At 38.9% G+C, this 12899-nt stretch overlaps 1 protein-coding gene across 1 annotated transcript; it reads right to left on the bottom strand.

The window, feature by feature from the left end:
- Window positions 1-3234: 3234 nt before the first annotated feature.
- LOC141616811 (uncharacterized) lies at window positions 3235-7431 on the bottom strand. The gene is made up of 8 exons (XM_074433959.1): window positions 7080-7431; window positions 6878-6990; window positions 6689-6738; window positions 6139-6372; window positions 5884-6036; window positions 4901-4996; window positions 4765-4785; window positions 3235-3666 (listed from the first exon to the last, which is right to left on the bottom strand). Exons 1-8 carry the CDS (start codon window positions 7373-7375, stop codon window positions 3487-3489), a joined length of 1143 nt encoding a protein of 380 aa, XP_074290060.1. The 5' UTR covers window positions 7376-7431; the 3' UTR covers window positions 3235-3486.
- Between the last annotated feature and the right edge of the window lie 5468 nt (window positions 7432-12899).

Raw genomic sequence — 12899 nt, 5'->3', positions numbered from 1 at the left:
AAGGTTGAGCGCGGAGGCCGAAAGGGCCCAAATGAAGATGCTTTAAGAGATGGCTAAAAGGCAAGATGAGGCCTATGCTTGGCAACAACAACAAGCCAAGTACATGGAAGAAAAACAAGCCATGTGGATGGCCCAAAATGCATGGAGAGAGCAAGCAACTCAACAATTCGGGGTGCAAAATGAGAGGCACCACCAATATGTTGAAGACTCCTTTGAAGATGCTCAAGCTCAAGAGGATTCTTTTGGGCTCATCCGTGGCCTTTTCGGCATGACCCTCCACCAAAATGACCCCCAATACGAACCAACCATTACCGAGCCACAAGTTGAGGAGGCCTATGAGAGGGCCAAGAGAGTGAGGCAAGCAAGGGAAAGGAGAAGGAGAAATCACGGGACATATGAGCAAGGGGAAGGCTCGGGTCCCTCCAACTACCAACCATGAGAGGATGAGCATACTCCTCCACATTGAGGACAATGTGGAATCTAAGTGTGGGGGAGTAAGATGATTGAAGTTGTAATATATGTACATTTCTTTACGTTTCCATTGAATGTGTGCTAACAAAAAAACAGAAAAAAAAAAAAAAAAAAAACGAAAATCCCGGCTAGGTGAAAACCCACAAGGGTGGGCGCCTAGGCAAGATTGGGGAAGGTGGTCGAGGACGGAATGAAAACCCGAAAGGGCATTCCGGGCAAAATGAAGAATCGAGTTGCGAGCCACCGATGAGAGGAAAGGAAAAGCTAAGGTGAAAACCCGAAAGGGCACCTTAGGCAAAATGAGGGATTTTCACCAAAAAAATTGAAAAATTGAAAACTTGCAACACCAAAAAGATGGAGGGACAAGAAGGGAGCGATAAGGAGGATTTAGGAAGGAGGCTAGATTTAGGATTTAATTTATTTTTGAGTCAAAGAAAATTGTTTCAAATTGGTGGTTTTCATGTTGGCTACTAAGTTGTTGATCTTTATTGGTGTTTGGCCAACTTAGTAGCATGACTTGCATTGGTTGGAGTGATAAGGGGGTGATATAAGGGGAGCATGAATGATTTGGAGGATTGTGTAGGTCGCTTTGCTATTGCCTTGGGATAAGGCAAGAGTGACCATTACTACTTGGGTGATATAAGAAGGGTGGAGTTGCGTGATGAGTCGGAGAAGGAGGTGTGTTGTGTCTTGTTAAGTGGGATGACATAAGGAGGGCGCGTGACAGAAGAGAGAGTGTGTGTAAACTTTGAGTCTTTGTTTTTCTTTTCATAGGTGGTTGTCAATGAGGGAGACATAAGAAGGTCGTGGTAAGGGAAGAGCGGTCATTTACCCTCGTACTCACCTTTGGGCTTATGCAATTGCTTGTTTCGGGTTTTGCTCGGGACGAGCAAAAGTCTAAGTGTGGGGGTATTTGATAGTGTCAAATGTGTCGTGTCTAGTATGATAATATTAGGTTGTTTATTCAAATGTTGGAGCCAAGTTATGCGTTAATCTCGGACATATCGGCTTACTCTATTTCTTTGTAGTTTGGGTCACAAAGGACTTAGTCTTGAATTGATCACCTTTTGAGGCAAAGGAAGCAACCGTATCAAATGAGTCAAGGTGAAGATTTCATGTTGTTTCAACCAAGATAAGAAGTCCGTCTCAAGCAAGCAATGACGAGTGAAGTTTGGAAAGTAAAGAAGCAAGCAAAACTTGGAAGTTGAGAGGAGAGTCCCGAGCTGGTGCGCAGCCTGCGCCACATTCCTGCGCAGCCTGCGCCGCCCTCAGAGTTTCCTGCGCCAGGTTGTTTTAAAGACGGGTTTTGTTTAAGCAAATCAGTTTTTGGGCTTGTTTTTGGAGGGTTTAACCTAGAAAGGAGTGCACCCCTATATATACTCCTCATTTTGAAGACCTAGTTATCATCTAATTATTGAATAATCTCTAGAAACTTGTAGGAAGAACACTTTATTTTGGGTGAAAGTTGTAATCTTTTAGCTTTGGATGTTAATCTTTCTTCAATTCTTGGGTTTTTCTAAGAAGATGGAAGGCTAATCTTCCCTTTGCTTGATGTAATTTGATCAAAGTAACCAACTTTGGTATTGTAAGACTCTTAACCCTCTCTTAATTTATCTAATGCTCTTTTCTTGTGCTTAATCTCTCATGTTGAGTAATTGAATGTTTGGTTTGATCATCCTTGCATGTTATTTACTTGACTAGTGCAAATCCTAATGAAATGGTTTAATTTAGTTGGGATTGTTGAAGCAAGTTTGTTGTTTGTTGATTTGGTTTAAAGGATTCATGCAACAAATAGGAAAGTTCATGTCTTTTGCTCATTTGTATGGTTTAATCTTATGAGGAATTGATCCTAGCTTCATCTTTTGGTTAAATTCTCAATGTTCATGCTTAGTCTCTTTTCATGGTTTAATGATTTGTTGCTTAAGCTTGAAGGGTATATGTAGATGGTTTAATTTACATGTATCAACATCTTGAGGTGATAGTATTGGGTAGATAATTGTAAGAGAGTAAAAAGAGTCAAGCTTTACCATTGTTGGGTTACTAAGAGAGAATTACATCAAGTTTTCCCCTTAATATTGAATCTTGCATACTAGTGGTTTGTGGAATTGTCTCAATAGGAAGATCTCCAATTCTTACTCATATTCCCATGTTTGTTTCCCAAAACCAATCTTTTTTTCATCTATGTTTCTTACTAGTTGATCTTTGTTAATACCCATTGTTTGTGATTAGTGCCTTTTGTTAAGTTTAAATTGTCATTAGGATCTTAATTAGTAGTAGAGACCTACTTAGTAGTCAATAGTTTACAAATCAAGTTTTTAGTCTTACATCCCTTCTCTTGGGTTCGACCCTTACTTCCCTTTACTACTATCCTTAATAGTATAGTGTAGAGTTGAGTTTGGTTTATAAATTGTTAATTTGATAGGCTAATTCTAGTATTTTACGACACCTAGTTTTACGTTATCACTTAACAAAAATTTTTATTTTTACTTAGATCTTAAAAGTGAGAAAATGAAATGAATATAATGACAAACCTAGCTCAAGGGTCGATTTTTTTATGCTTGACTAGTTTCGAGTCGGGCCTGAGCTCGAGCTCAAAATTCCAAGTAGATTATGGTTAACGAGCCCATCCGAGCTTGAGGTCAGATCGACTCAGTTGGATGTTGCTGGTATATACAGTTCAGGTACAAACGAATTAACCACTACAAGGGCGTCTTAAAACAAATAGAGGCCCGGTGCACCGAGAAAAAAATGAGGCCCCAAATATTAATACACAAGGGTACTATACTTCGATTTTTGTATTGAATTTAATCAATAAGGCTTATAAATTCGCTGTTCAAAACCGGAGGCCCGGTTCCTCTGCTCGTGGTTGCACGGGGGGTTAGCCGCCCCTGAACCACTAATTGCATCTTGCAAGTACATGTAGAAGCAAAGCACAAGCCAAAATTATGAGCGAGTGATTTTCCATACTCAAAAAAAAAAAAAAAAAAATGTATGCTGTGATTTGTTGCCGGATGCTCAGACGAGAGTCGGGAAGGGCACAGTGGCAGTAACAGTCCTGTGCCTGGGATCCGTTAGGACTGTGTGAACATGTATAAACCCGATTTCTCTCATTGCCCCTTCCAAATCGAGCAGGTAGTATTCGTCTAGAAACGGTTCTGTGCTCTTCATCAATGTAAACAGTACCGGAGATAGTTCCTGAAATACAGATTAACTAACAATTGAACTTTAAAGGAGCAATGTTTTATTAATCGCGAACCACTGAGTACAGAATGACCAGTTCTTGTTAGATAATGGAACAATGCCACCACAGTTGACCAAAGCAAGAATTGTATGCATCTGTCTTCCCACTTTCAATTCAACCCAAGGTAGACCTAACAAACGAATCATGCAAATTCGGTACACTATATGAAGTCTAGAGTTGTTGGCACTATGACAGTTGATAGAAGACATCTGAATGTTTGATGTCATGAATTATGTTTGCTCAGGATCGATCTATAGATGAGTGTCTAAATGTTGGGCTCGCCTGCTTAATGGAAAAAAGATCATGTAATGGCCAAATAAATTTCATACCATGTTTGAGTGCTGACTGTCCGACACACTGGTAGGCAAAGTAATATGGAGTATGAAACATTCAAGTAACATAGCTCATGAAAAAGCGAGACATTGAGATGAGTTTGAAAAATTCACAAGCACACATCATACTCAATATTTTGACCGGTTTAAAATACAGCATGTTTTTCATCATCACTCATTCCGACCAGAGCCAACAGAAAGGGACTGCCCCGAAATGTAATGTTGATTACTTGAATACTTTTGAAAGGTAAGTAATTTTGTGTCCATTCAAACGGCGGGCATACAAAAGCATTGTTTTTCAGCACTGTGAATATGAGGTCATTGAATTATCACTCTAAATGAGGGATCTAAAGGACTCTTAAGACACTATAGGTAATTAGAAAATTTCCCTTTGCCGGGGTCAAATGAATCCAAGTATATGTTACTTCATCGGTTTCTCTGTTCAGTAGGATTCACTACATTAACAATTTAGGATAAATTTTGACCTTTAAAGCCTTAAAGGTAAGAAAAAGGCATCCGAAAATCTGTGGGTTACCCTGGCCCTCTAATAGTTTGTATACCCTTCCCACTTTCCTTTTTCTGAAAACTTGAGGCATGTAATGATGCAGTGAACCCAAATAAATGGAGGGAACAATATTAAAATGTAATCAAGGAGAAGCTAATCAAACTTGACGTCTTTAAGCAGACTTAGCAGACATGAAGTGCAGGATTAGAAGTTACCTGAAGCTTCTTCGACTTAGGCTGCAAAGAAAAGGAAAGGGTTCAGCTGACAATCATGACTAGTTAAATACCACCAGGTATTTTATTTGTAGTTACATATATGCTTCGTATAAATTTAATATTACACGTCACCTACCGAGTTATCTGTAATTGCAATGGTGCCACCAGGTCTAAGCAGTCTGAATGCTTCTTTTACCAAATTCACCGTTGCTTTTGCAGGACATTCATGAAGCTGCATGAATACACAGAATGTCAGCACTAGTTAGTTCCTTTGGTCCTTTACCAATATCTCAAATCAAGTTCCAAACATTTAAGCACACCTGAATGTCACATAACTTCACTTAACCAGAACAATGTTACTCAGACTCAGGTTTGACAGATTGACACGAGTGTGTGTGCCGGGAACACCTATAATCCTTTTATTATAATTTCATGTTTTTAGGTGTAAAATGATGCGTCCAGCGTCTAAAAGTAGTTTCATATCGGAAGGAATGTCATACCGACATGCATATGTAGCCAAATGGAAGAGTCGAAATAATATAGAAGTAGAGAACCGTAGTGAAAATCCAAGCACAACTGTGCAGGAATACCCTTTGCTTTTAGGCATAATATAAAACATTTTATATTTTAGTCATAAAAGCTATCCTCTTGACCTCTCTAAAGCTATCCAAGCACAAATGTAGTTTCCGTCGAAAAACTAGGCAGCAACAAGAGCACAAAGTCAAAACTAAAGAGAAGATGCCAAATGTAGAGAAGGGTACAAAGCTAACAGCCTAATTCTATTCCTTGACAACATCAACTGCAATTTTAAACTTATACTAGTAAACCATGATAATACTGCTCAAAACACCCTATGAAAAGGACAAGGGATGAGTGAGTCGGAGGTAAACTGCAAGATAGCAAAACTTCCATCTTAATATCAATTCCAAATCTCAGTACTTAACTTGGCACTAAGGCCCCAACCTCAACAATAATCTCAAACCATTTCCGGTTTCTGATTCCCTCTAAAAGTTTGAAGCAGAAAGAATTCAATTCAAGCAGTGTCAATAAAAGTTGATAAGCTCAAACATCATAAACGACAGAAGAGGAAATTCAATAAGCAGTTAAAATGACACATACGACATAAGCAATTGAGACAAGATCAAATGAATTGGAGGGTAAGCGAGTGTCCTCGCCATTAGCGTGCAACCAGTTTATGCGCTTTTCTCTAGCTACTCCATTCTTTTCCTTGAATTTAGCCACAGCCAGAAAATAAGGAGACAAGTCCAATCCCTACAACCAATTTAGAATAACATTTCTTAGCTAAGGTAATACTCTTAACATCAATCAATGACAACTCAGAAAATGGCCGAACAATGACATAAAGGGACTCACAGTGATATTAGCTGAAGGAAACTTGTTAGCCAAGAATTTTGTGCTGATACCTACAGAGCATCCAATGTCTAGGATGTCCTGTACGGTTGAATTTCCAGAATATTGCTGATGGTGCTTCTCAACTGCTAGAATCCAATTCCCACGTACAATTTCCATGGCTTCTTCCACAGAAGCAACCTCTGGCATGGCTCTCATAGTAACTGACAAGGTGGCTGCCTCTGCCTCTGCTGCAGCCTACAACAATACGCCACGCCTTTCATAATTATTAATACATATAGTTATTGCAGTTTAGTCTCTTGTGAGTCTATCATACATATTAAAGTTATGAGACGTACAAGTGATACAGGTTGGACAAAATGTAGATAGTAAAATGAATATAAGGAAACTGAAGGGGACTTAGAGAAAGGACCAGGTGAGACCGTCTCATTCGAAAATTGTAAGTTGTAACATCAAAATAGAAAATTAAAAAGATACTATGTTTGTAAAAAGGCCACATAAAGACCAGGTGTTGGTGAAGTTCACTTTTCAAATGAATTGAGATAGAGATTACCAGCCATGAAAGATTGCCTTCATCATATGCGTGGAAAGGATTGAGATAATCTGCATCAATCACAGCAATACCATCATCAGCATAGCCTTAATTTGTGTTTTGCATAAAAAAGATCAAATATCTAGCGATGCGTTGGTACTTGGTAGTATAAGAAAAGAAGAAAAGGAATTGGGAGCAGGTATTACATACAATCAGGATATACAATGTCTGGATTTCGGACGGTCTCCATTTCCTGGTACACCTCTGATTCCAGTAACTCCCTTGTCATCTCCCTCCATGGAATATTTGTCTTCTCAGCTGTACTGTTTCATATCTCAAAACTGAAATAACTAAGAAATAAGAGCGCCAACGACTCGAGAAAGAGGTGTAAACAAAACAATAGAAAAGGGACCTGATAAGGGCTTGTCTAGCACCAAACTTCATGATAGAATAAAGGGGTTTAAAAGAAATAAGAGCGCCAACGAGTCGAGAAAGAGGCGTTTCTCCACTCCATTTAGGTCTCTCAAGCTTCCCTTCTTCATAAGCCTCCATTATTGAAACATTTGAAGAGGAAGAAGAAGAACTCATGTTGTTAATGCTCAACATAAGCTTAGTACTCTGTTGTTTTTTTGATGTTTTAGTTGTTGTAAATGTGCCGCCATTCAAGTTGATGAATGTGGAGGTCAGTGTTCTGGAACACATCGCCATTTGATGGATTGAAGCAGACTACCACTCATGAATGATGATGAATGATTTGGGCAAGGATTTGTTTGTGCCATGTCATACAACCGCCAAATCTTGTTCCACCATTTGGATTTCGACACCTGGTGCTAAGGTTTTCCAACTATATTTTTTTTCTACCCAACTACTCCCTCCGTCCCGGCCCAGTCATTTATATTTACCTTTGCTTTTGCCACAAAGACCAAAGAAAGGAGAGGGGACCATTTGTGATTATTGTTATTGGGTGACAAATGGCAATGAATTATGTGGGTGTGATCAAATTACCCTTTAAAAAGAATCTCAGGTAAACAAATGAATAAGACGCTCATAAATAGAAAAGTAAACAAATGACCGAGACGGAAGGGTATTTTCACCAAAAAATTTTAGAATGAATAATCTTGACATTGAACGCAAGTTAACAATATATTGGGTGAAATTAGTATAATTCAGTCAAAATAATAGATTGACCAATCTATCTACTAATTTCACATGTTTGGTAACGAAATATTCTGATAGGATATTGGTCAGAAACTACTATTTTTGAATATGCTGCTATTACCAATCTATCTACTAATTTAATTTCATGTGTTTGGTAAATGACATATTATGATAGGATATTGGTCGAAATCTAATATTTTTTAATATGCTGCTAATAACATCATATATTCTTTTGATACATGAAAACAATCTTGTTAGGGTGCAAACTCATGTGCCACAGCAGTAGTGTAAAGGTAAAATATTTTTATAAGTATCCACCAAAAGTCATATTTATAAGTGTCCAAAATGATCTAAATATTTACATAACACTATAAGAAACTCATTCTTATGTCTTTACCCTAGTCATCTTTATAAATGTCCAAGATGTTTGACATGAGAAAGAGTTGAAGAGGAGTATAAGAGACCGCAAGGGAAAGTTCAACCATTACATGTGTCGGAATGGAAACGGGAATTAATATCAATGGATTTCATAGTAGGACTACCAAGGACCCAAAAAGGTAACAACGTGATTTGGGTTATTGTGGATAGACTAACCAAGTCGGCTCACTTTGTACCAATAAAGGATACTTGGAACAAGGTAGAATTAGCTAGTGCTTACTAGAAGAATATGGTGAAGTTGCATGGTATACAAAAAGACATAGTGTCGGACCGTGATTCTAGATTCATCTCTAGATTCTGGCAAGAATTGCAAGGCACCTTGGGCACTCAATTGAAGATGAGTACGACTTTTCATTCGGCAACGGATGGGCCAACGGAGAGGACTATCCAAACCTTGGAGGACATGTTGAGAGCTTGTGTCATGGAGTTTGGAGGTACTTGGGAGGAAAGATAGAACTTAATTGAGTTTTCGTACAATAATATTTACCATCCAAGCATTGGCATGACTCCTTTTGAGGCCTTATATGGAAGGAAATGCCGAAGTCCGATATGTTTGGATGATAGTACCAAAGCCGTCATATTAGGACCTCAAATGATCCAAGGTATGATAGATCAAGTGCATGTGACCCGGGAAAAGATGAGAGCGGCACAAGATAGACAAAAGAGTTATGTCAATTTGAGGAGGAGCGATATTGAGTTCACGGTTGGAGATAAGGTGCTACTTAAGTTTTCTCCCATGAGAGGAGTAATGAGGTTTGAGAAGAGGGGTAAACTGAGCCAAAAGTTCATCGGCCCATATGCGATATTGGATAAGGTCGGGGAGGTGGCCTGGCCTACCGTTTGACACTTCCCCCGCCACTGGAGCGAGTATACAACGTGTTTCATGTATCTCAATTGCGGAAGTATGTAAGTGATCCTTCCTATGTTCTTGAAGCGGAAACAATCGAGTTGGATGATGCCTTAACTTATGTGGAGACTCCTAAGGAAATTCTAGACCGGAAGGTGAGAATGACAAGGCATGGGGAAACGGTATTGGTATAGGTACTTTGGTCTAACCATCAAGTAGAAGAGGCTACATGGGTGATGAGTAGTATTTTAGTCGTATTTTACCCCTTATTTATACCTTATTCCGACTCGATTTTGTGTGCTTAATTGATTAAATAGCTCATTTAATTACTAATTTATAATAATTAGTCGTCTTAATTAGATTTAATAATTAGTCGGTTTATAATATAATGTTAGTATTATTATTATTATTATTTTTATTAATCATAATTTGTAGGTGAGGCGGAATAATAAAGAGGAGATTCGAGTTAGAGTAAATTGAGACGGAAACTGAGGAGCAAATCGGGTCAAGACGGATCGAATAAGACCAAGGAAATTTACAAGTCAAATGGTTGGAAATGAAACGAGTCACTCGAATAAACCCATGTTGACCATTGATTTTGTGAACTTCCATCACCCTGCTACTTTAAGTTATCATTTCCATTTTTCAATATACCCAGAATGTCCATAACAGCCAAGTTGCTTCTTGAATTTTCACTACCAAGCACCTCCATCAATCACCATGACACCATAACCCCACCTCATCCTCTTCGCCGAAAACCCGACACCACCATCAACCTACTCCCCTGCTCCGTTTCTCGAACCCAGAACTGCCACCATTCCATCTCTTTTCAATTCACCAAACCCGAAACCCACTATCAACCACCTTCACCTCCATCATCATTCACCATCACCATCGTCCACCAAGATGACTTACCTCGGTCACCAAGCCATCAGTCACGCCACCACTGCAAATCCGAGCCTAACGTTAATTGTCGCAACTCCACATGTTGCTCCTTTAATTCAAGTAGCATGCAACCGACCATCTCGCCTTCATCCCCTTGCATCTCGCCTCAAACCGATCAGCCCAGAGGATCGCCACAACCACCTTCAACAATCGGGCTCGCACCATCTCCTCACATCCACCAGCAACCTGCAGTTCAGAGGTGACCATCATCATCAACGACCTGCTTCCACCACATGGTTGCTTCTCTTCACGCCACCAATCTACAACTCCGTTGCACATCATTCGCCCATCACGCGAGAACTCAGGCCAAACCCGAGTCTAATTGATCCATAAATCAAACAACCAGCAACGCCATCGTCACCACCATCATCAAGCATGAACTCGGAACAAAACCCAAGTTGATGTACACCAATTGTGCTCCTAGCCGGCCAACCGGCTGCCGCCCCCACTACCAGAGCAACCCAATTTTTGACTCAAACATCCAGAGACTCCCATGTCGGCAAGCCCACCGGCTGCCGCCTACCCGGCTCCAACATCAACAATTCGTCTCAAATTGCTCCTAGCCGCCCCACCGGCTGCCGACACCCCAACCGGCTCACACCACCTATCAACTCACCTTTTATTCCCAGGAGATCCCCTGCCAGTCGCATCACCGACGGCCGGTGGACCGGCTGGACACCCCTTTTGGGCGTGCTTCGTCCTTTGCTTTTGCCTCCTTTTTGTCTTGTTGTTTCACGATATACCCCCTTCCCTTTTTGATTGTGTCGTGTATGTTTTATGAGATTATTATTATTATTATTATCAGATTTTGGATCATATGAGAACAAACTTTAAGGTGGGAATGGTGAGAACACTTCCTAACTATTAGATCTAACTCCAAAAAATCTAATCTAAGGGTTGTGATTAACTCTATTATACCCATGACCTCTTCGTTGAGATGTACTTGCTAATTAATATTACCACTATGCCACATGCATCTTATTGAACTTTTTGTATCTCTTGTTATACATATCTATGTTAAGACCTGAGTTAAAACAATATGTACCTTTAATAACTCTTAAATGTACATCTAACTTATATTCAATGTACCTTCAGTATAAAATCAATATAATGCTCAGTTAGTTAAATGTACATGATAAAAATTGTCAAAATATTTTATGTACGTATGATAATTATTATTTAAACTTATAATTGACATAATTATTATAAAATTTAAATTTATTATAGGTCATATTATTTTAACGAAAAATGTATATATGTACAATATATTTATGTCAAAGGTACATTTTATTACCATTGGAGGTACATAGTATTTTTCTATGTGACATGTCATGTATATTTCAATTATTTTTACCAATACATATCATTAATTCGTTATGTGCATCTTATATATATATATATATATATATATATATATATATATATATATATATATATATATATATATATATATATAGGCGAAGTCAAAAAGTGCGAATGAACTAAAGTACGGTGCGAACAATACGAACTAACCAATTAAAATCACTTTCAAAGGCGCTTTCCTATTTCTCCTCCCAACTAAAACAATTCAACACTCTCACCACAAACCCACCACAAACACTCTACTTCCATCGCCTCTCAGATTTCCACCGTCGGCCACCATTTCCACCGCCGCTTCTATGACCCTTCCCAAGAACCAATTTCAGTCTATTATAGAAGAAAGGTTAGCTTCAATTCTTATTTCTATTTGGTACCATAAATGGTGGAGACGGGGAAGGAAAACATAGCTATGGTGAGAGAATTAGGTGCGTCAGATATCCTCGGTGTTGTCAGACGTTGCCGGTGATATCGCTGGCGTGGTCTGGTTTGTTTTCGGTGATGGCTGGTGACAGGGTGGTGAGATGGCAGAAAGGTAGTCGGTGAAGAGTGGAGGATGGGTTGCTATTAAAGTGGCTATGGAGGAAGTGGTAGTGGTGATCTTATACTCTTATATTCATGGTGGTCTGTTTTTCACTGGTGTCGCTTGGTGTATTCTGAGATGTCGCCGGCGTAGGTATCGTGGTCTTCGGTGACTGATGGTGATGGCGGCTCATGGGTTGGGTGATGCCAGGTGGATACACAAGGGTATTACTGTAGATACACAAGGTATTACTGCAGATACACATATGTATTCCGTATCTGTATCTAGATGATTATTTTACGTATCTGGGTTCATTAATGTGTGTATCCAGATAGTTTGTACGATTCCTTCTACATTTGTACCGTTATTTGGGGCTGACCACTGCATTTGATTTTGTAGTCATGGTGGTCCAGTTAAGGAGTTATGTATATAGCTAGCTAAAGGTTTGTATCTAGCAATTTAAAGAAGTGTATCTAGCAAGAAAGATGAGTGTATCTAGCTTGCCGGAAATGTGTTAGTAAGGTAAATGAGTGTATCTAACAAGATAAATAAATGTATTTGTCTTTTGAGTGATGTATATATAGCCAAGGTAGAGGTCATATCTAGCAAAAGGAGTGTATCTAACAAGGTAAAGACATTTATCTACCAATTTAAAAGAGTGTATCATTCAATTAAGCTTATATGGTAATATCCTATGGTGTCCAAATATATGATTGTCGATTTCCAAGGTTTTCCTTGTGCTTAATATGAGACTGAGAGATTACGTAGCAATATACGGTAACAATATTCATTTAGGCTATAATATTTCAAAGGTATTCACATTATAGTTGAAATAACTATACGAGTTGAAATAACTATACGTAGCAATATACGGAGTAGAAGACACAATAGCTACGATGTGTTATTGATGTGAAAACGAGTCTTTTAATAAAAGCCATATTTGTTGAAATTAATTAATTCATGTT

Source organism: Silene latifolia, chromosome X, assembly GCF_048544455.1.
Source record: "Silene latifolia isolate original U9 population chromosome X, ASM4854445v1, whole genome shotgun sequence".
NCBI classification, from domain to species: Eukaryota; Viridiplantae; Streptophyta; class Magnoliopsida; order Caryophyllales; family Caryophyllaceae; genus Silene; species Silene latifolia.
Note: the sequence above shows the minus strand (reverse complement) of the source record. Positions and strands in the feature narration are given on the sequence as shown.

Excerpts from the sequence above, each read along its gene's own strand:
- LOC141616811 (XM_074433959.1), bottom strand. The coding sequence starts at position 7,375 with ATGGCGATGTGTTCCAGAACACTGACCTCCACATTCATCAACTTGAAT. Across the intron at positions 6,739-6,877 it reads AGACATTGTATATCCTGATT|ATTATCTCAATCCTTTCCAC; the intron begins GTATGTAATACC and ends TGATTGATGCAG. Across the intron at positions 4,786-4,900 it reads TTGCAATTACAGATAACTCG|CCTAAGTCGAAGAAGCTTCA; the intron begins GTAGGTGACGTG and ends TTTTCTTTGCAG.